Raw genomic sequence first — 18,884 nt, 5'->3', positions numbered from 1 at the left:
TTGGCAGATTAATGTACCAAAACAGTCATGTAATAAAAAAACTATGCTGAGAGTTCTACCAATTTTGTTGTCATTTACTGGCACGCTGCTTTGCTGCACTTCTCTTGTCAGTGTTGGAGCCACACACACACACTACAGATATGATTTTACGCACTTATAAACAGTGCTGCAAAACCACCGACCGTCTCAAGTGCCCCTAGTTTTGCATTAAAATGGGACATCATCTACTCACATAAAGGTAATAAAATAATAACACAGAGGCTCTGTAGTCTGAACTAAGATAGCAGACTCCTTATTGCCTCCCATATTGTCAATGGCAGTGCATTGCATCTTTACTCCTTCCGTTCTTACCTTTCACAATGAAAGCCCAAGACAGCTACAGTGCATCACTGTTTACCAGAGAGAACTTGTTCACATGCTGAGGCTGTGGTGATGAGTTGTTCAATATATTAAAATAATTTTGCTTCAAATGCTCCGGCTTCTTCTTTGTATTCAGCGTAATACCTTATGGTCTCAATTAAATGTACTGAAACTAATGTATATGCGACACAAAGGCTGGTGCTTGGCCGGTGGATTTTTTCATCGACCACTCCTCTTGGCTGGTCAAAAAGCTGATTTCGGACACTGGCCGATCCCACATACACCGATTAACAGACAGTATATTCCAAATGTAAAGAACCTGAGTTCACTTGCGGTGGATTGTCAGAGGATTTTTTAGTTGTCTGGCATGAAAACATCTCCCTCTTCCCATTATCATTTTATCCAGTCATCCCTCTCTCCTTCCTCAGGGCACACAGCAGCTGGGTTTAGAAGTCGGCCGTTCTCCTGTCTTCCTGTACGAGAACCACGAGGGTCATCCACCTCCAGAACTTTATCCCACCTTTCGAAAGGTCAACCTGGCTGATGGCAAGTGGGTAACAACACACACTCACACACACTCACACACAGGCCCCATACACATGCTTTTGTGTCTGCCTCGCATTCATATTTTTACATAAACTTCAGACACAAAACCTTCTTTGAAAAGAAATGTCAGGAAATATGTGAATTTCTTCTTCTCTCCTTCCTGCCAGGTGGCACAGAGTAGCTTACAGTGTGGCGGGCCAGTCAGTGACTCTCTACCTGGACTGTGTCAAACTGGACACCCTGGACCTGCTCAGAGGTCACCACCCCCACGTCAGCACCGAGGGGGTCACTGTGTTTGGAACTCGACTACTGGACGAAGACGTGTTTGAGGTGAGTGCATTTACTGTGTGTTAATGTGTGTTATGTAATAAGCCATGGACGGGGGTAACTGAGTGGAGGTGAAACTGTGCCACCTTGTTAAGTGTAAACTCATTTGGCTTTTGTCAAAACTAATAAAAAACCTTAGCAAAAAATTACAGAGAATGAGAACACACAATAAGTTCCTTGTGTGTGGTAAGGAAGTGTCTCTACTTGTTGCTGCTTGTTGCTTTTATCCATCAAATGAATAATCATGAAGGCTAATCTCCTCGCACTGCCCTCCAGTGGTTGTGATGATGTACTGCACTTTTACCTCTGCTGCAAACCTCAAGTGCTTGAACTTTACAGCTGTGGATGATTGAAATGTTTTCAAAGCTCAAACCTATGACAGATAAGTGGGCTTGTAGATGCCGTATAATATGAATTATTCTCCTAGCTCATCATTAGCTCGTGCAGAAACAACCCAATCTTACTTAAGCAAACACAATGCTGCAAATTACTCAAAATAAGCACTGGAACAATCTAACTGTGTAAAACTCTTTACGAGTTCTGTTTCTGTTGTGGCCTCAGCAGTGTGGAGGTAGTTTGACAGATCCCAAGTGTGAACTTTGACCTTTGTTTTCAGTGCAATGTCAGGTGGTCCATCTGTTTAACTGAAAAACGCCCATCCCATGTTTGGCTTGGACTCCCATCCATGTGTGTGGATGTGTGAAACAGAGCAAAAGGGAGAAAGAGTTTGTGTCCGTCTGTGGACTTAACGCACTGGCACCACTTGAGACTGAAGCTCTGGAGACGATTAACTGCAGAGCAACAATAAAAGCAGCCCGTTAAGTTACTTTGATCTGACTAAATGAACACATACAGTCAAATATACAGACATGGGAGACAGATGCATGTGCCATGTTCTGCATGTAATTAATGACATGTTGTACAGTGAGGAGCAGTGACATCACGTGCATTCCTGGTATGATTTCACTGATGTAGAGTCACAGATTTGCTTAATTTTATTTGTGTGTTATTGTGACACAGGGAGAGATCCAGCAGCTGCTGATCGTCGATGACCCCAGGGCAGCAGAGACGTACTGTCAGGACTACATCCCAGACTGTTATGCACCTTTGCCTTACAACAGCATACTAGTAGAAGCTGAAGAGGTAAGCCCCCTTCTTACAGCCAATCACAGAAGGCAGAGCGAGAGAGAGAGAAAGTTGAAACACATGTCAGCTTGAACCCTCAAAGAGCAGAGGGATTGCAATCAGTCTACCTGTCTCATTCCACACATAACGCACGCTGTGAGGCATCTCAGGTGTTGAATGTTGTAAATCCAGACTGGCATTTTTAAAGCAAAGGAGCCCCCAAGGTTTCATCTGAAAGAGGAGAAACTATTACAGGTGTTTATGTACAGTTTAGTAGGCAGATATGACAAAAAGACGAATGGTTTAATTATTTCTCAGTCATATATTCACACCAGAAAACCATCTGGGCAACATAAATTAAAAGATCACTGTGGGCTGTGAGGAAACGTTTACTGCTTGGAGAGTTATTTAGATATGTTGCTCAGCACTAGTGGGTTGCCATTAAACCGTAAATATTTGCATGTGCAGATTGTATCAGCATCAAACACACACAGTGTCCGTTATCCCTAGTCCCTAGTTTTTTGCGGTGTGTGTGTCCTACCTTTTGCACTAGTCGGCCCTTGTCAGCTGTGTTTTTGTTTTGTTTTTTGCCAATTCAGCATGTTTAATTGGCCTCAGAGATGGCAAAGGCCCTCAGTGAATAATGTCACTCTCATGGCAGTTCAGCTCAGTACACGAGAAGAAAAAAGGACGTGAGAAAAGCAAACAGTGTTGGGCAGTGTTGTTAATATATGTTAATATACTAACTGGCTAACTAGCATCTTGAATCTGTCTTGATGGTCTTCCGGTTTCCTTTTTTGAATGACGAATACAGACTACCGCCCCCTGCTGGTATGAAAAGTTATTTCCTCTCATGCAGGTGCTGAACGTTAGGGGTGTAACGATATGTCCATCTGGATTGATATAACGACTCAGTGATCAGCAATCCAGTATCTGGATGCATGGTGAAACCATCAATACATATCGTCATCTTTAAGATACACCTTTATTCTGAAATTCCCATGGCACATCTGTGTCACAGTTTCTGTCCAAGTACACATCCTTTTCTAATTAATCCAACAGAGCTAGTGGCCCAGCACCAGGCAGATAATGGTAAGCAGCCAAGAAAAGGACAATGAGGATATTTACTGACATTGTCTCATATTGATCGCAGACCCCTGAATTAAATCGATTCGTAATCGTGTCGTGGCAAACTTTGTGATATCAGCTAGTGTGGTATTGTTGTTCAAAGAATCAATATAATATTGTATCGTGATCAAACTTGTGATTTATATCCCTGCTGAACATATGTGCTTGTTGGACGTTAGCTGTTGTCTTTGCGGTGTGTTCAGGCGCAACTTTTTGGTCTAGACATAGACGACATGAGGTGACGCAACAGTCAGCCTTCCTTCACACTAGTTCTTCGATGTGAGTTTGGTGTGTCTGGGCCTTAATAGTTGCAGTTAGAGAGGCATCAGTCAGGTGCCTCCAACTGTTTATTTCCTCGCTGTCTGTACAATATTTCAGCTTTTGAATAAAGTGATAAATCATAAAACGCTTCTAGTGTCCATTGAGCTCTCACCCTCTCTTTCTTACTGTACTTCTCTCTTTCATTTTATCTTTGGCTCTTCACATTACAACACGCCACATGGTGTTGTGGTCTGGTATACTTTGCCAGGTTCTATGTGCCAATGCTCCAGACTCCTGGGAAACATTTCAAATCCTCTTCCGCTGCTGCTGTTTGATTCATCATCTGGCTTACAGCTCAGAACTCTGCAGGATTCCTGGTTTATTGTATTCAGTTGTTTTATTGTAACACCACCAGAAATGTAATCGGCGAGAAGAAGCCAATGGAAAACTTGGGACTTAGACACTCTAATGACACTCTGATGAAGCCGTCATGCTTAATAAGGCTATCCTGATGCAACCAAAAAAAAAAGACTGAACTGTAGTCGTGCCATGTATTTCTTGGCTTTTTCATGATATGTTTCAAGCAACAGAGAACTCAGCCAGACAGCACCACGAGAGGAATCTGATATCTCAATAGGCATCCTCTATGGCCTAAAAGTTACATTTCTATTCATTTATATCAGTTACATTAATCCATTTCATTGTTCTGTGTATGTAAAAACAAAATGTTACACGTGCTTACAATCATGCATCATCTCTGTTTTGATTCATTTATGGTCCTCAGGTGGAGAGACCACCTAAGAAACATGTAGTGGAGGAGTTTGAGGAGTTTGACTACAGTGACCTCTACGAGGACATTTCAGTTTCCACGGTGACGGCAGGTTCCAATGTCACTGAATATGAGGTGAGACTCAGCAGCATGAGCTTGGCTTTGTGCCAATCAGGGCTTTTCTGTCCCTCATTTTTTGTCTCTGTGTATGTTTGTTGGACAGATTGTAGAGTACGAAGACTATGACAACACAACAGATTACTACCATGTGAATGAATATGAATATGAGGAAGAATACGATGATCGCTACGGACCGGCCGAGAGAGAACGCGAGTACTCTCTAAACGCAGAGGTACCATCCACACTATCACACACCAAGAATATGTGCAGTTTACACAAAGGAATCCTGTGTAAAGAAAAAGAAACTACCTCACTGTGTCTTTTATTCATTTACATTAATGCTGTTCATATTTATCCTCTCTCATTAGGACATACCAGAGAAAGGACAGAAAGGAGAGCCAGGCATCTTGGGACCGGTGAGTTAAACACACAAACACGACCGCACAGGCCCTTGATTTTGTCCTCAAAATGTTTTGAATGCCGACTGAAACATGTCCACACAAGGTTCTTACGCAGTATGAAAAAGTATGGAGTATGATTTAGTAATTTGCAGGTGTGGATAAGTATAGAAAAAGAATAAAACAGAGTATGGAGAAATGCAGTCGCCCCTATTTTGTTTTCTATAATATAAAATGTAGAATTTCTAAAAATAAATTGATCATATAAGGAGTTTTTCATGGCATTCGGAGCAGGCAGTGCAGCCAAATTGTTTACCGCTGTGTGAGAGATTGCCGGCCAGAGCGATGTTGTCGACTGAGTGCACACTCATACACAGAGCTGCCTCTATGCCTGTACATCACAGCCTGCAAAACAGCTCTGCCCCAAGTGCCTTGTAACTAAACCAAATGTGGACATCTGCCACCAAATTACATCTTTATATTGCATCACAAATAACCAAATATTAGCTTGTCTGGACATTTATGAGTCAGCAGTATTTGAGTTATCAGAAAAGTAAACATACCTTTTCCTTTAATGGCTGTGTTCATTGTTGTTTCAATGGACACAGTGGATAAACAAGGCTGCACAGATGCTGCGATATTATAAATTATTTAACTTTTTTTCAACTCATTTTAGTTTCTTATTCATAAAAGAGACTAAAACATACGGGGGGAACAATAATATATGACTTATTAAATATGTTAAGGTGAAATAGCAGGAGTATAAGTAGCATCGGATTGTGTACTTCCTCTCTGGACAGAGGTGTTAGGCACTGCAGTGGAACATTGTCCAACTACCTGTGTAGGCGTGTGGAATGAACGGCCCCAGTGGGTAAATACAAGTTATTTGAGGGCTGGCTATTTGTACTCACATGTCAGATATGGTCTGAAAAATCTACTGAGAAGTTGGGAAAAGTAAGGAATTTTGAAATGACAAATTGGGTCAGAACCCTGTCCACAGTGTCAAGTATCAAAAACTGTCCAGTGCCAGAACAATGGCATCGAGTGCTTTGTCAGATTCTTATTTTCTTTTACCAACCCATTGATCAGATCACCAGATATTTCCTGATTTGTATGAGGGAAATAATTTCAGACATGAGACAACAGTGATAAAAAAAAAAAAAGTCAGTTAACAATTCTTGGAAAAAAATAATATGACGACATACATACCATTGGATAATATACATTCTTCTTCGTCACAGATAACTCCATTGTGTCTATAACGTGGTTTCTATCCACTTGATGTCTGTGGGTATATAAGAATATTGTGGTTAATGTTGTAAATCAATGATCAGGATTATTTCATGGCAGTAATGGAATTTCATGATTTTTGCATCAACATGAAAAAATACGTGTTTGATTTGCTGAATAAACCAAACCATGATATTCCTGACTGCTTATTTGATCCATAAACAAAGTCTTAATTGATTTTCTAGAAGGTTTAAGGAAGTGATTTATTGTCATAGGCATTATAATGTCGCTAGTGCCTTTCACACAATGAAAAAATGTACTAATACAATCTATAATTGTCCCCACTCAGTACATATCCTAGTCACACTATTTTATTGGGTCTGTTAAACTCTCAAATATTCGTGATGGCTTCAAACATTCTGTATTCATCCAACAACAAACCAAAAAGTAAATTCCTGTGAAATTTTCTGCAGGGCACACAGATTACAGGACCACACGGGCCGCCAGGACCTGAGGTTAGTGATCTTTGCTGCATGACATGAAACATGAAGCACATTTTTCTTCAGTGTTCAGGTGAGAAACCTGTTTTGCACGTGTGAGAGGCAGACACACGTGCAACTGCAGTGAATTTTAATGTGGGAATGAAAGCTTGCAATTATGTTTGTAATAATAAATAGAATTCCATCAAACTCTGACTTTATGTGTTTTTGGTCTGTGTGTGCAGGGAGAGCCAGGACCCTCCGGAGTCACAGGACTAGTGGGACCTCGGGGAGAACCTGGGGAGCTGGTGAGGACTGTCCTCTGTTTGCTGTGAGAGTGGCTAAGTCCACCACATGTTGGTGCTCTCCATAACTGTCCTCCTCTGTCCTCTCACAGGGCCCTCCTGGGCGGCCGGGCCTTAATGGAGCTGATGGGATACCGGGTCCCCCAGGAAACATCATGCTCATACCGGTAACATGAAGATCCTTCTGTGATGCCTGAAGCCTTACAAACTGCAGTGATGTTGCTATAGCAGTTTTTCGGCCCTGTTAACTCTTAACAGCCTCGGGGCACGTGGGAATGTGTGAATGTCGTAACTAAAAAATGTTCTGGCTCAGGATTGTTACATCACCTGGCCCTCACTTACCTTTCCAGAAGCAATGTAAAACACATGCGCTATAAAGGTGTCAATCAAAATTTCAACCATTCAATTTAGATTTTCAGTTTTTCAGTCTAATTGTTGTTTCAAATAAGTAAGCCATACTCAGTAGGCACAGGCGTGTTCCTTCATTAAACTCATCTCTTTAAAACTTAATTGGCTATTTATTGGGGTTGACATCTAGTGACTGTGAGGACCGTAACATGTGATTCACATCATCACATCATACAGTCCCCTCGTGTCCTGTATGGAAGCATCTGCATGTAGTGTTTCCCCACCAAATGATTCAGATTTTTGACTTTGATTTCATCCATCTGCGCCGTTTTATTAAAAAAACTTAAATAGCAATGCAGCATATTGGCCACTGGGTGGAGTATTGAGTTTAACTTGAAAGCATATTGTGTGCTTGTGTGTGTGTTTGTGTGTGTAGTTCCAGTCAGGTGGGGATCCAAAGACAGGCACTGTAGTTTCTGCACAGGAGGCGCAGGCTCAGGCCATCCTGCAGCAGACCAAGGTACACAAACTTCTGAAATATTACTGCTTCATCCTAATCACAGTCTCAAGCTGATGTAGAGCTACTGCAGTGTGTGTGTGTGTGTGTGTGTGTGTGTGTGTGTGTGTGTGTGTGTGTGTTGCTGTCTGACTCTTTCCTTCTTATTTCTCCTCTTGTAGCTGGCTATGAAGGGACCTCCAGGGCCACTCGGCCTCAGGGGACGACCTGGACCACTGGTGAGTGAGAGATGTCCACTGTTTGATTTTCTCCTCAGTCAGAAGATGCAGAGTTGCAGGTGAAGGATAAATAATGTCTGAGGGTTTATTTTTTCTTCAAGATTACACACAATAGAACAACATAGTGTTTGGTCATGCACAGTATTCTGGTACTCAGTGGAAAAATAGATGATGTTACAAAGCAAAGTGACTAAGAAAATTTACTTAAGTACTGTATTAATGTACAGTTTTAGGTACTTGTACTTTGCTTGAGTATTTTTACTTTATGCTACTTTATACTTCTACACTAATCTCAAAGGGAAATATTGTAATTTTTACTCCACTACATGTATTTTAAAGGTTTAGCTACCAGCTGCTTTGCCAATTTGGATTATAAATACAAACTATAAATAAACCACTAAACAATGAGGTAAAATTTCATGTTAATATCCCCAGCAGCATATAAAGTGATTCAAATTAAATTACCAGCTACAACTTTAAAGTGATGACCACATTAATGTATCAATAATATAAATTAGTAATATAGTGTTTTATATACTATTATATTAAGCTGAATGAATATGTATACTTTTTGCACTTTAATTAGGCCTATATTTACTTTTGTAATTTTACTTAAACAATATTTTGAATGCAGGACTTTTACTTGAAAATCCCAGTTCAGACCAAAGACTCGCAACGAGACAAAACCATTTTAGAACAAGCAGCAGTGTGAACTGGCCTTCTGAGCTCAACTCAAGCCAGCTGGTGTTGTCACCTGCAACTCAGCTGGTCAAACTGCTGGAGGCTGGTTTTATAATGTAAGGATGGTCACCTGCGTCTACAGCCAAACGGCTTGTGGTGAAGTCTGCTGGTCAAGTCAAAATGACCGCAGACAGCGTGTTCATTTGCTGTGGCCGGTGCTCCGTCCCCACTGAGCCCTCTGTTTCTGTCCTCGCTTCACATTAGGGACCTGTGTCCATATAGTGTTTTTCTTTGACAGAAAAGCAGTGGCAGGGCACTGGGGAGAACTTCACTCCAGCGCTACGCTTGGGTTATGTTTCTATGACAACGATATCTTGACATTAAGCAGAGGGTTGACTAGGCAGTTAACAACGAGCTTACAACACGTAAGGTGATAAAAGTGAAACAATCAACATTCAAGTCTTGGCCGATGTGCTGTCACTAATGAGCTTTTCTGTTTTGTTGCGATAGTAGTAGCTAATTGTAGGGCAGTCTCAACACCAGTTGACACACACACACACACACACAAACAAACAAACCTGACTTGTTTAAACAACTGAACGTTGTAAACTTTTTCTCCCAGGGTGCACCTGGTACTTCTGGGCTGAAGGGGAGCAGCGGGGATATGGGGCCAAAGGTGAGCTATCTGGTTGTCATGGCACCACACTCAGCACCTCATGCCTTTTATAGAACACTTGAACTCTATGTGAACATGCTCATCTGCTGTCTTTGGACCTTTTCTCCCCAGGGTCCTCCAGGACTGCCAGGTATCGCAGGTCAGAACGGACGACCCGGGAAAAGGGTGAGACTACTCACTGGAGTCCTTTAGCTATGAATATCAACTTCTATCATCTGTATATATATGTTCATGTCAGAGAATGAATGTCTGACTTGTTGTTTTTGTGTTTATTAGGGTCGAGGAGGTGCAGATGGGGGTCGCGGTGCAATAGGAGAGACTGGAGCAAAGGTGAAGAAGAACTGATGTCACACTGTTCACTTACTGACTGCTCTGTCTTCTTAAATTATGAACTAATCCGTCTCTTTTTCTCAGGGGGATCGAGGGTTTGATGGCTTGCCGGGTCTCCCAGGAAACAAAGGGCATAAAGTGAGTTATCTGGCTGAATGAGTGAGTGGTGTTAGATAATTTATAATACCAACTTCCATGTGTGTGTTTTTCTCAGGGGGACAGGGGTAAGCCGGGCCCTCTAGGTCCTCCTGGAGAGCCGGGAGAAAAGGTGAGAGGTCACTGTGGCTGTGTGTATTAATTTTTATGTAGGTTTGTGTTTTGGTATTTATAGGAATTATTAATGTTTTTGTTTTTTCACAGGGCTCTGAGGGGCCATCTGGGCCAAGAGGACAGCCAGGTGATGCTGTAAGTGTAACACACAAACAGTAAAAACACAAACATAGACAATAAACAGTCCTACTTTTACCTTTAAACTTTAAACGGACTCCAAAATCCTGAAGCACTATTTATCTATCTAGATTATTTTGGTGCGAGTTGCTGAGTGTTATCGGAGATATCAGCCGTAGAGATGTCTGCCTTCTCTCTAATATAATGGAACTAGATGGCACTCAGCTTGTGGTGCTCAGAGCACCAGAAAATACATTTGAAAAACTCAACAGCAATGTCTCTTTCCAGAAAACAGGACCTGGTTGCTCAAGAGAATCCACAGACCTTGTTGTGACCAGTTTCGTGTAGGAACTTTTTTCTTTATCCCGAACTACACCTGCCAGGTGTATCAAAGCGCAGAAGGAAGCGTGCATCTACTTCTCACGCTTCCTTCTGCACAGTGATACGGGTGTAGTTTGATAAAAAAAGAAAATAGTTCCTACATTAAACTGCTCACAACAAGGCATTTGAATTATCTTGAGTAGCCAGGTTATAGTTTCTGGAAAGAGACATTGCTGTTGAGTTTTTCAAATGCATTTTTTTTGGGGTGCTTTGAGCATATTCGAGAGGAGGCAAACATCTCTGCAGGCAGTATCTCAACACTAGATTGATAAATAGTGTGACAGGTAAGAGGAAAAAAAATGTATTTTTTAATTTTGGGGTGAACTGTCCCTTTAAAGGAATAGTTTGACATTTTAAGAAACAAGCTTCTTTGATTTCTTGCCAATACTTATGTGAGACTGTTGATACCATTCTTATATCTATACCGTAAATATGAAGCTACAGTCGGCAGCTGGTTAGCTTAGCATAAAGCCTAGACAAAGGGAAACAGACGTAGGCTGGCTCTGCCCAAAGATATTATCTCATTTGTTTAGACTGTACGAAAACTAAAGTCAAAATTCCATGAGAGTGGACGATATTTTCATCTAAGTGTCCGACATCTAATTTTCAGCAAGAAAACAAATATGTGTATTTTGTCTATTTTTCTATACCACGATAACCCCTGTAAGAGGTTTATGGACAAAGTTACAGATGTGAACAAAAGAAATCCCATGACTTCTAATCTACAAAGAGTCCAAACCCTAAAACCAAGTCTTGGTCCTTAACCAACCCTGTGAAGAAGTGAGGACCAGCCAAAGCATTCAGACTTTACTCTCCTCACTCTTAATATCTAATATTCAAATTGGTCCTCGTAAAGAGAGAAGTACAACACTCAATAACATGCAATTATATGTCAATGTATGTAACTGTTGTGTATATTTCAGGGTTCCAGAGGTCTGAATGGCCCCAGAGGTCGTCCTGGTCCCCCAGGCCAACCTGTGAGTGTGAATTCTACAGTTTTTCACACACAGTACTTCTGCACACACACACAGACACACACAAAGCACACAACATCCACAGTCTCCCACATTAATCTCTACCTTTGACAACAGTTAAAGACATAAGATACCAGTAATTATCTTGCTATCTCGTCTCTCTCTCTGTGTTTACCCATGCAGTAAAAATACGCCTCCTCTCACCACCAACATAAATCCAGCTGCTGTGGTGTCGCTATTAGATAATGTCACATGATAATGCCTCATTATGATGTTACTGTGGTTCTCCATTTGTTAACATGATGTTATGTAATTCTTATCTCATCTGATAAGATGACTGTCTCTCTGCCAAATACAACATCTCCAAACGCCCCAAGCGATTTCTTTCCAATTTGCATTTGTAGAAACACAAGTAAGCACTTGTAAGAATCTGATGGAACCAAGAAGCACTTTTTCATTTGTAATATATATTTGCACTCGGTGTTGGTTAATTAAGCATGAAATGCCTCAAGCAAGGAGGGGGTGTTGCCAAAACCGATAGGGTGGCTGATAATTTTCAGTTTCATTTCATTTTTGTCCCAGGAGGCTCATATAACAAGCCTCAGGAGAAGTTCTGTTAAAGATACAAGGTAGTGCACCTGCCTTATATCTTTTCTTCAGACAGGAAAATAAAATCCTTTTTAGAAATAAAGGGTACAGCCAGAAAATAAACCCAGTACAGCAGAATTAATACTTGAAGCATCGTGTTGGCAGCTCACAGTCTGCTTTTAAAAAACATACATTCTCCTCCAATGTCGTATTATTTTGTAATAAAAAGCTCTGATGCATTTACTCAAGGATGCAGAGATAAAAAAAATCTGTCCCTTCCATTAACTCTTCTTCTCTCCTCACAGGGCATCAGAGGAATTGACGGGGTTCAAGGCTCAAAAGGAAACATAGTGAGTATTTTGTCGGTGGTAGTAAAGACAGTAGAGACTGATAACATACAGGTTACCATGACATCACTTCCTGTTTGTGACAGGGACCCCTGGGAGACATCGGAGCACCTGGACAGCAAGGCAACCCTGGGATTGTGGTATGAGCAGAGAACAAATACTCACAGAAATATCACCGTTGCATAAGCATGCACAGAAATACAAATACTCCATCTCTCCTACAGGGTTTCCCTGGACCTCAGGGGTTAGTAGGGCTTCCAGGAGAGAAGGTAAGACACTTTTATTTGGAGTCTTCACTTCAAGGGTGAAGCAGGTCTTAAATTGACTGATCTTTGTTTTATAGGGGCCTCAAGGGAAGAAAGGGGTGCAGGGATTACCTGGAAATGACGGGCCCGGGGTAAGTACAATGATGTTTGTTCTCATGTTGCTGAGGACTCTTATTGATAGAGTGCCTTTAGTCCCTAATCCTAACCTTAACTTTACAACTACATGTCTCATTACAGATATTAACATGTCCTCTTGTCAACAGGGTCACCCTGGAAGAGAAGGGACACCAGGTGAAAAAGGACTGCCGGTAAGACTGTTGTATGCATCTGTCTGTGTTTGAGTACAACATACACATGCTGTGTTGCTGTTAAAGGGTAACAACCTGGACCCAATCTTCCTTTCTTTTGTGTCTGAGTGACTAATAGGAACAACAGGTTTTCAAAATTGCTCTAGTATTGAGCAAGACAGCTGCAGTCAGTAACAGCAACACAGGTTGCAGTGTTACCACTCGGGCTTGTGTGCACGGTTTGCTTATTTTTGCCACTTACAAGCTCAGATTGTTATTCTTAGTGTCTGACAACATTATGGAAAGAATCCCTACAGAGACAGATCTTTCTGTTTAAGTGTAAGATCCTTTTTGTTTAACCAGAAACAGCCCCGAAATCGCCATTGCCAAACACACCAGACTCCATTTAAATAAACATTTTAACATCGTAAAACACGCTTCATTCAAAGTTAACAGAAACCAAGTAATGGCACGTGGCTGCGAGTCACTCATCGGAATGTGAAAATCAACTCAACAGTCTGTAAACTCTCCTCTCCTGCTACTTCTGCTAACTAGCAAGGTCGAGGTTTTCAACCGTAAACATCAGTGAACATTGAGGAAAAGATGGAGAAGATGGCACCAGCTGAACTAGCATCCTCCTAGACATTGTACAGGCGTTGAATACTAAACTGGACGACCTCCTTGCTGCATCAGTTTCCAAAGGAAATCAGGAGTTGTGCTAGCCTTTGATTTACAGACACTTAGCTAAATCCTGGAAAGCAACGCTCAACCAGGAGGCTCTTTGATACTGATCCGACAGAGCAGAGGACTCTGGCAAGAGAGGGAGAATAGACGTGTGCTGTAAGATGAATGAGGAGTGGTGTGTTGGTCGGAATGAGAGGTGCTGTCCCATTCCTGCTGTGGATAACGGCCATATGCCAGTCAAAGGCGGTGCTGCCCATGTTTGTGAGAAGCGACAATGCAGCCATCTTGTTGGGGTCAGATGTGTGGACAGTTAAATCACTCCACAACCAGACACCGCAGATTACCAGAACCATCCGTTACCATGGACAATTATAAAGCAGCAGCCAACAATGTAAGAAGTTGGAGAAAATGGACGAGGACGTAATATGACAGTGTGCACATGCCCCGAGTGGTAAAACTGCTGCTAGATGCAGCCCTCTTGCTCAGTACTGGACCAGTTGCAAAAATTGTTGTTCCCATCAGTTACTTCAACACAGAAACATGGTCAAATTGGGCCCAGGTAAAAAATACTGAAATGACCCTTTAACTAAAAGGATTATACAAAAAAGATACAACGGGTTAATTAGTGAGGTTAACAGGAGCAGATTAGCTGTTTCCAGTCTTTGTTCTAAGCTAAGCTAAAAGGCTGCTGGCTGTGGCACCCTTTTCAACAGAGAGATGTGAGAGTGCAATCAGTAAGAAAACGAAATAAGATATTTCCCACAATGTCGAACTATTTCTAGTGTGTGTGTGTGTGTGTGTGTGTGTTCATTTATAGGGTCCTTCAGGAGTGCAGGGGCCTGTAGGATACCCTGGACAACGAGGAGTCAAGGTAGGAAATGCTGTTAAAGTATTGTGACTCTAGTTTTATCGATCCTCTGGCTTTAACACCTGATGAAATTCATGGTCCTCTGTTGGTTGAGGAAATCTTTTGAAACCCCCCAAAATAAATTAAGATAACACGTTGTCCATCTGAAAGTAAGGCTGTATTTTTGTAGTTCTTGAAAAGTCACCACATAAACATTGAAGCAGATTATGGTTTTCACAGCCAACACTCAGGTTGACTGCAAATCATGCTAACAATTTGATATGCTCTCCACCTCATGAAGATGTTCAGAACAGCCAGAGATAAAATATCATGTGTTTTCTGTTTTCTTGTTGACTTCCTGTTTGTTTTTTCTCTCCTGTTTGACAGGGAGCAGATGGAATCAGAGGATTAAAGGGAAGCAAAGGCGAAAAGGTGAGAGAGACGGATAAGTGATTCAGTCTGTGCCCATTCAGGATGTTTTGTTGTCTGAAAATTTCACAATACCCCAACATATTAACTACAGTATGCCTGCTGCTTTTTCACTACCGTCTAATTTTCTGTCGTCTGTCGAACTGGACTTTCTGTCTGTCTTTCTATCTCCTCCAATTTATTCTGTCTGCAGGGAGAGGATGGTTTCCCAGGGGCCAAAGGGGAGATGGGAGCAAAAGGGGATCTTGGAGACAACGGAGTTCCTGGTGGCCGAGGAGAAGACGGGCCTGAGGGGCCCAAAGGACAGATGGGTCCTCAAGGAGACGCTGGCTCTGCTGGTGCTCCTGGAGAGAAGGTACAAAGCTCAACATTGATAAAAATATCATTAAATATTCTTAAACTTGTATTAAAAGTTCTTGAACTTGTACAAAAACTTGTGGAATGTGAGTAAAAAGCCGCAATGTCTCTCTTTTTAGGGGAAGCTGGGAGTTCCTGGGCTGCCAGGATATCCAGGTCGACAGGGGCCGAAGGTGAAACAAATAAATGAATCAATGATTGATGAAATTTATGTGAAGTTAAAGGTATAGTTTATATAATTTATACAAAGTGAATGTGTGCACCTCTTCTTTCCCAGGGCTCTGATGGATTTCCTGGTGCAGTGGGAGCTCCAGGAGAGAAAGGGAAGAAAGTGAGTAGAGGTTTAAGATCATGATGATCTTGTGTCGTGAAATCAGACATTTGTATTAACGTCCTGTCTTCTGTGGTGTTATCCAGGGTCCTGCAGGACAGCCAGGAGGTGCAGGCCAGAGGGGTCCAAATGTGAGTGCTGTGTCTCAAAACATTCCCTCGTTCAGTAGGTAATGAATTGCACGGACAGTAAGATATTTTCAGAAAGAAAGCAACGTGCCAAAAATAAATTGAATTCAGCTCCTGAGAGAATTGGCACAGTGTAATTTAGAAACCAGATGAGTCAGGTGACTGGGAATAGAGAGTCCTGCCCTCTCTCTGACCTCACCTTAGTGTTGGAGTCTGGGGTTGAAGAGCGCATGGATGAGTTTCACTTTTAATTCAACTTAAAGTTTTAGCGCAAAATGCATGCATGTGAAGTACTGAGCGTAAGACTCAGTATACTGCACGAGATGTGTGAGAGTTTTTGACACAGATGTTTTGATATAATTTTGCATCCTGATCATTTTAGTATATCTGTTTGGAAACTGTAAAATTCAATAAACGACCTCAGTTTCACAAAAAAGTTTTTACGCTCACCTGAGGTGGTTTTTGCCTTCGTCGAAAAAGAGCCGATACGCTACATGGAATATGGAAACCCATTTGCCGAATAATTTCTGACAAAGCAAACATTTAAGTCACATGATGGACCAGCTGTGTCCGCTGTTGGCGTCTTCCCAGATAATCCCATGACATACGTAATCATGTCTGGTAGTAGCGACAACAGGTGTGTGTGTGGATCAATGATAAGACCAAAGTACTACTCGATCTCATCTGTGAAAAAAACATCACAGCGGTGTTAGATGGAAAACAGCGATGGAATGCTACAATCTACCAGAAATTAGGAAATGACATGCTCACCAAAGGATTTGACAAGTGCCGGGGCATTTTATTTGCTGCATTCACTTTGATCTCATATTTCTTTTTGTGAAATATATGAATGGAAACACAACTTAAAACCAGGTCTCTGAGTCAACATCGTGTTTACTGAACCATTAACCTAACCAGTCCCTGAAAGTTCACTGTACAGTGAGTCACTACCTACTGAACTGAGATCTGTTCGAACCACACCTTCTGGCTCAGGTCAGTCAAAGTTCATGGCCGTCCTGGGTTTGGTCTCACACATGTTTCTTCTACGGCAGGGTGCACGAGGTGGCAGAGGGGCAAAAGGGCCAACAGGGAAACCTGGAGAAAAGGTCAGCTGACTCTCCTCTCTCTCAGCCAATACTAACACCCCGTCAGTCATTGTTAATGGTTGAACACACTTAACACTATTAGCTGTGCTTCACCAGTTTCTACCCATCACTGCCTCCATGTTCCTCACTCTCACTGTCTCATAGGGCGCCTCAGGACATGATGGACCTCCCGGCTCTCCTGGAGAAAGGGTGAGAAAAACACTGTTAGCATATGTTATGAATTGATTGATCACTTGATTGATCGCCTGTTATAATGGCTGGTTATGTTTTTAGGGACCTCAAGGGCCACAAGGAAGGAATGGAGAGGCAGGACCTAAAGGATCAACTGTGAGTTGTGGCATAACACAAACAATAAAATTCATTCATTAATCATAATCTTTATCTGTAACTGTGTGTCAGGAGAAAGACTTACTCCACTCTGCTCCATCTAATCCCATCTTTTATTGGACAAATCATTTAAGTATACAATAGTACATTTGCATGACATATTAGCAAATAAACACTTATATATTGTACAGCTATGGATCATTTCTCATTTAAATAGGAATACTTCCGCTACTAAAAACTCAACTCAGCTGCACTATACTCTTTCCACCAGCAAATCCATCTTTGATTGCTTCCTTTCTATATTATTGCCTCCTTAAAGATTGTTGTTAATCATTTTTTAGTAAAGATAGGAGTAGAGTAGTCTCGCCACCAGACAATCAGAGATCTCCGCCTGCTGATAGTCTGGGGACACTCCTTTCTAAAGTTTTTAACACACTGGCAAAAACGGCTGGCAACAAAGCAACGCCTCTTGCATTTTTTAAAAGGACACACCCTCCCGGAAATGTGCACTCCCCCTTTTCTCGTCCGCAAGGAAACAAACACACAGAGAGCTTGAAAATGGATGCCGAGTGATTTAACTCCATTTTATCAAACGTGTGCTCAGTCCACAAGATTGTGGAAATGAAGGACTTACAGCGACTTTATTTAAAACTTTTAACGCAGTCAGACTATGTTTATGAGCACAAGAGTTCAGCGAGCCACCGAAGGACCGCCCTGCGGATTTACTATTGGTTCTGCAACGTAGGGAATTTTTTAAATCTCTGAAGTTGTATCCGCCCATCTAAACACAAAATCAGGGAGGAAAACGTCAGTCTTTAGTTAAGCAAGGCGTCTAAAGACTGACTTGTGAGTCTAGGAGCAGAGCAAGTCCAGTTCAGTCAAAAATCTCAACGTTATAAACAGAAAATAGCAAAAACAAGAAAACTCATCTACAAGCCTTTACAGTGAAAAATACAGTCTTCCAAAATAATTTCTGCAACAATCCCAAACCTTAACAAACTGGTGGGTTTGACCTCTAAGCAAGAATCAGATTTTTCCGTATGTCCCATACACTATCTCAAGAACACCTTGAGGGAATTTCCTCAAATTTGGCACAGACGTCTGCCTGGACTCAACGATGAATTGATAAAAAAATTGGTGGTCAAAGGTCACTGTGATCGCAGAAAACATGTTTTTGGCTATAACTCATAAATTCATACACTCACTCTGACAAAATTTCAAACAAATGTCTACTATGATGAAGAGATGACATTTTATATCCAAAAGGTCAAAGGTCAACTTCACTGTGACGTCATAATGTTTCATAAATTTCCTGGTCGTTATTCAACATCATATCTCTGACATTTGGTCAGCTACTGAACTGGTGACACTAATCTTTGGTGTCCACCCTGAAACTGTACTAATTGCATAGATCTTCTCTACTGCTGTGTTGAAGATGTGTGTTAAAGGGAAATTTCGGTTTATTTCAACCCGTGTCCTATCGTCCTAAATTTGTTTCAAGTGACTAGTGACATAGAAATAATAGTTAGCATGTTAGCCGTTAGCCTAGATACAGCCGTAGCGTCAGACCTGTTAAAACGTAATTGAACGGGCATCCTTTCAAGTGCAAAGTTAGTCCACTAAACAA

General features: G+C 41.5%; 1 protein-coding gene across 1 annotated transcript in view; it reads left to right on the top strand.

Moving 5' to 3' along the window:
* LOC126390823 (collagen alpha-1(XI) chain-like) overlaps window positions 1-18,884 on the top strand; it is a 55,150-nt gene that overhangs the window by 19,288 nt on the left and 16,978 nt on the right. The window contains exons 4-35 of the mRNA XM_050045295.1: window positions 789-910; window positions 1,074-1,236; window positions 2,254-2,376; window positions 4,532-4,651; window positions 4,740-4,868; window positions 5,005-5,052; window positions 6,738-6,779; window positions 6,989-7,051; window positions 7,141-7,215; window positions 7,833-7,916; window positions 8,075-8,131; window positions 9,435-9,488; window positions 9,600-9,653; window positions 9,765-9,818; window positions 9,903-9,956; window positions 10,033-10,086; window positions 10,179-10,223; window positions 11,510-11,563; window positions 12,454-12,498; window positions 12,582-12,635; window positions 12,720-12,764; window positions 12,839-12,892; window positions 13,025-13,069; window positions 14,550-14,603; window positions 14,967-15,011; window positions 15,202-15,363; window positions 15,485-15,538; window positions 15,643-15,696; window positions 15,783-15,827; window positions 16,877-16,930; window positions 17,075-17,119; window positions 17,204-17,257. Of these exons, the coding sequence (XP_049901252.1) occupies window positions 789-910; window positions 1,074-1,236; window positions 2,254-2,376; window positions 4,532-4,651; window positions 4,740-4,868; window positions 5,005-5,052; window positions 6,738-6,779; window positions 6,989-7,051; window positions 7,141-7,215; window positions 7,833-7,916; window positions 8,075-8,131; window positions 9,435-9,488; window positions 9,600-9,653; window positions 9,765-9,818; window positions 9,903-9,956; window positions 10,033-10,086; window positions 10,179-10,223; window positions 11,510-11,563; window positions 12,454-12,498; window positions 12,582-12,635; window positions 12,720-12,764; window positions 12,839-12,892; window positions 13,025-13,069; window positions 14,550-14,603; window positions 14,967-15,011; window positions 15,202-15,363; window positions 15,485-15,538; window positions 15,643-15,696; window positions 15,783-15,827; window positions 16,877-16,930; window positions 17,075-17,119; window positions 17,204-17,257 (2,205 nt within the window). The remainder of the gene's footprint in view (window positions 1-788; window positions 911-1,073; window positions 1,237-2,253; window positions 2,377-4,531; window positions 4,652-4,739; window positions 4,869-5,004; window positions 5,053-6,737; window positions 6,780-6,988; window positions 7,052-7,140; window positions 7,216-7,832; window positions 7,917-8,074; window positions 8,132-9,434; window positions 9,489-9,599; window positions 9,654-9,764; window positions 9,819-9,902; window positions 9,957-10,032; window positions 10,087-10,178; window positions 10,224-11,509; window positions 11,564-12,453; window positions 12,499-12,581; window positions 12,636-12,719; window positions 12,765-12,838; window positions 12,893-13,024; window positions 13,070-14,549; window positions 14,604-14,966; window positions 15,012-15,201; window positions 15,364-15,484; window positions 15,539-15,642; window positions 15,697-15,782; window positions 15,828-16,876; window positions 16,931-17,074; window positions 17,120-17,203; window positions 17,258-18,884) is intronic.

Source organism: Epinephelus moara, chromosome 5 (assembly GCF_006386435.1).
Source record: "Epinephelus moara isolate mb chromosome 5, YSFRI_EMoa_1.0, whole genome shotgun sequence".
Lineage (NCBI taxonomy): Eukaryota > Metazoa > Chordata > Actinopteri > Perciformes > Serranidae > Epinephelus > Epinephelus moara.
This window is presented reverse-complemented; position numbering and strand designations above follow the sequence as displayed.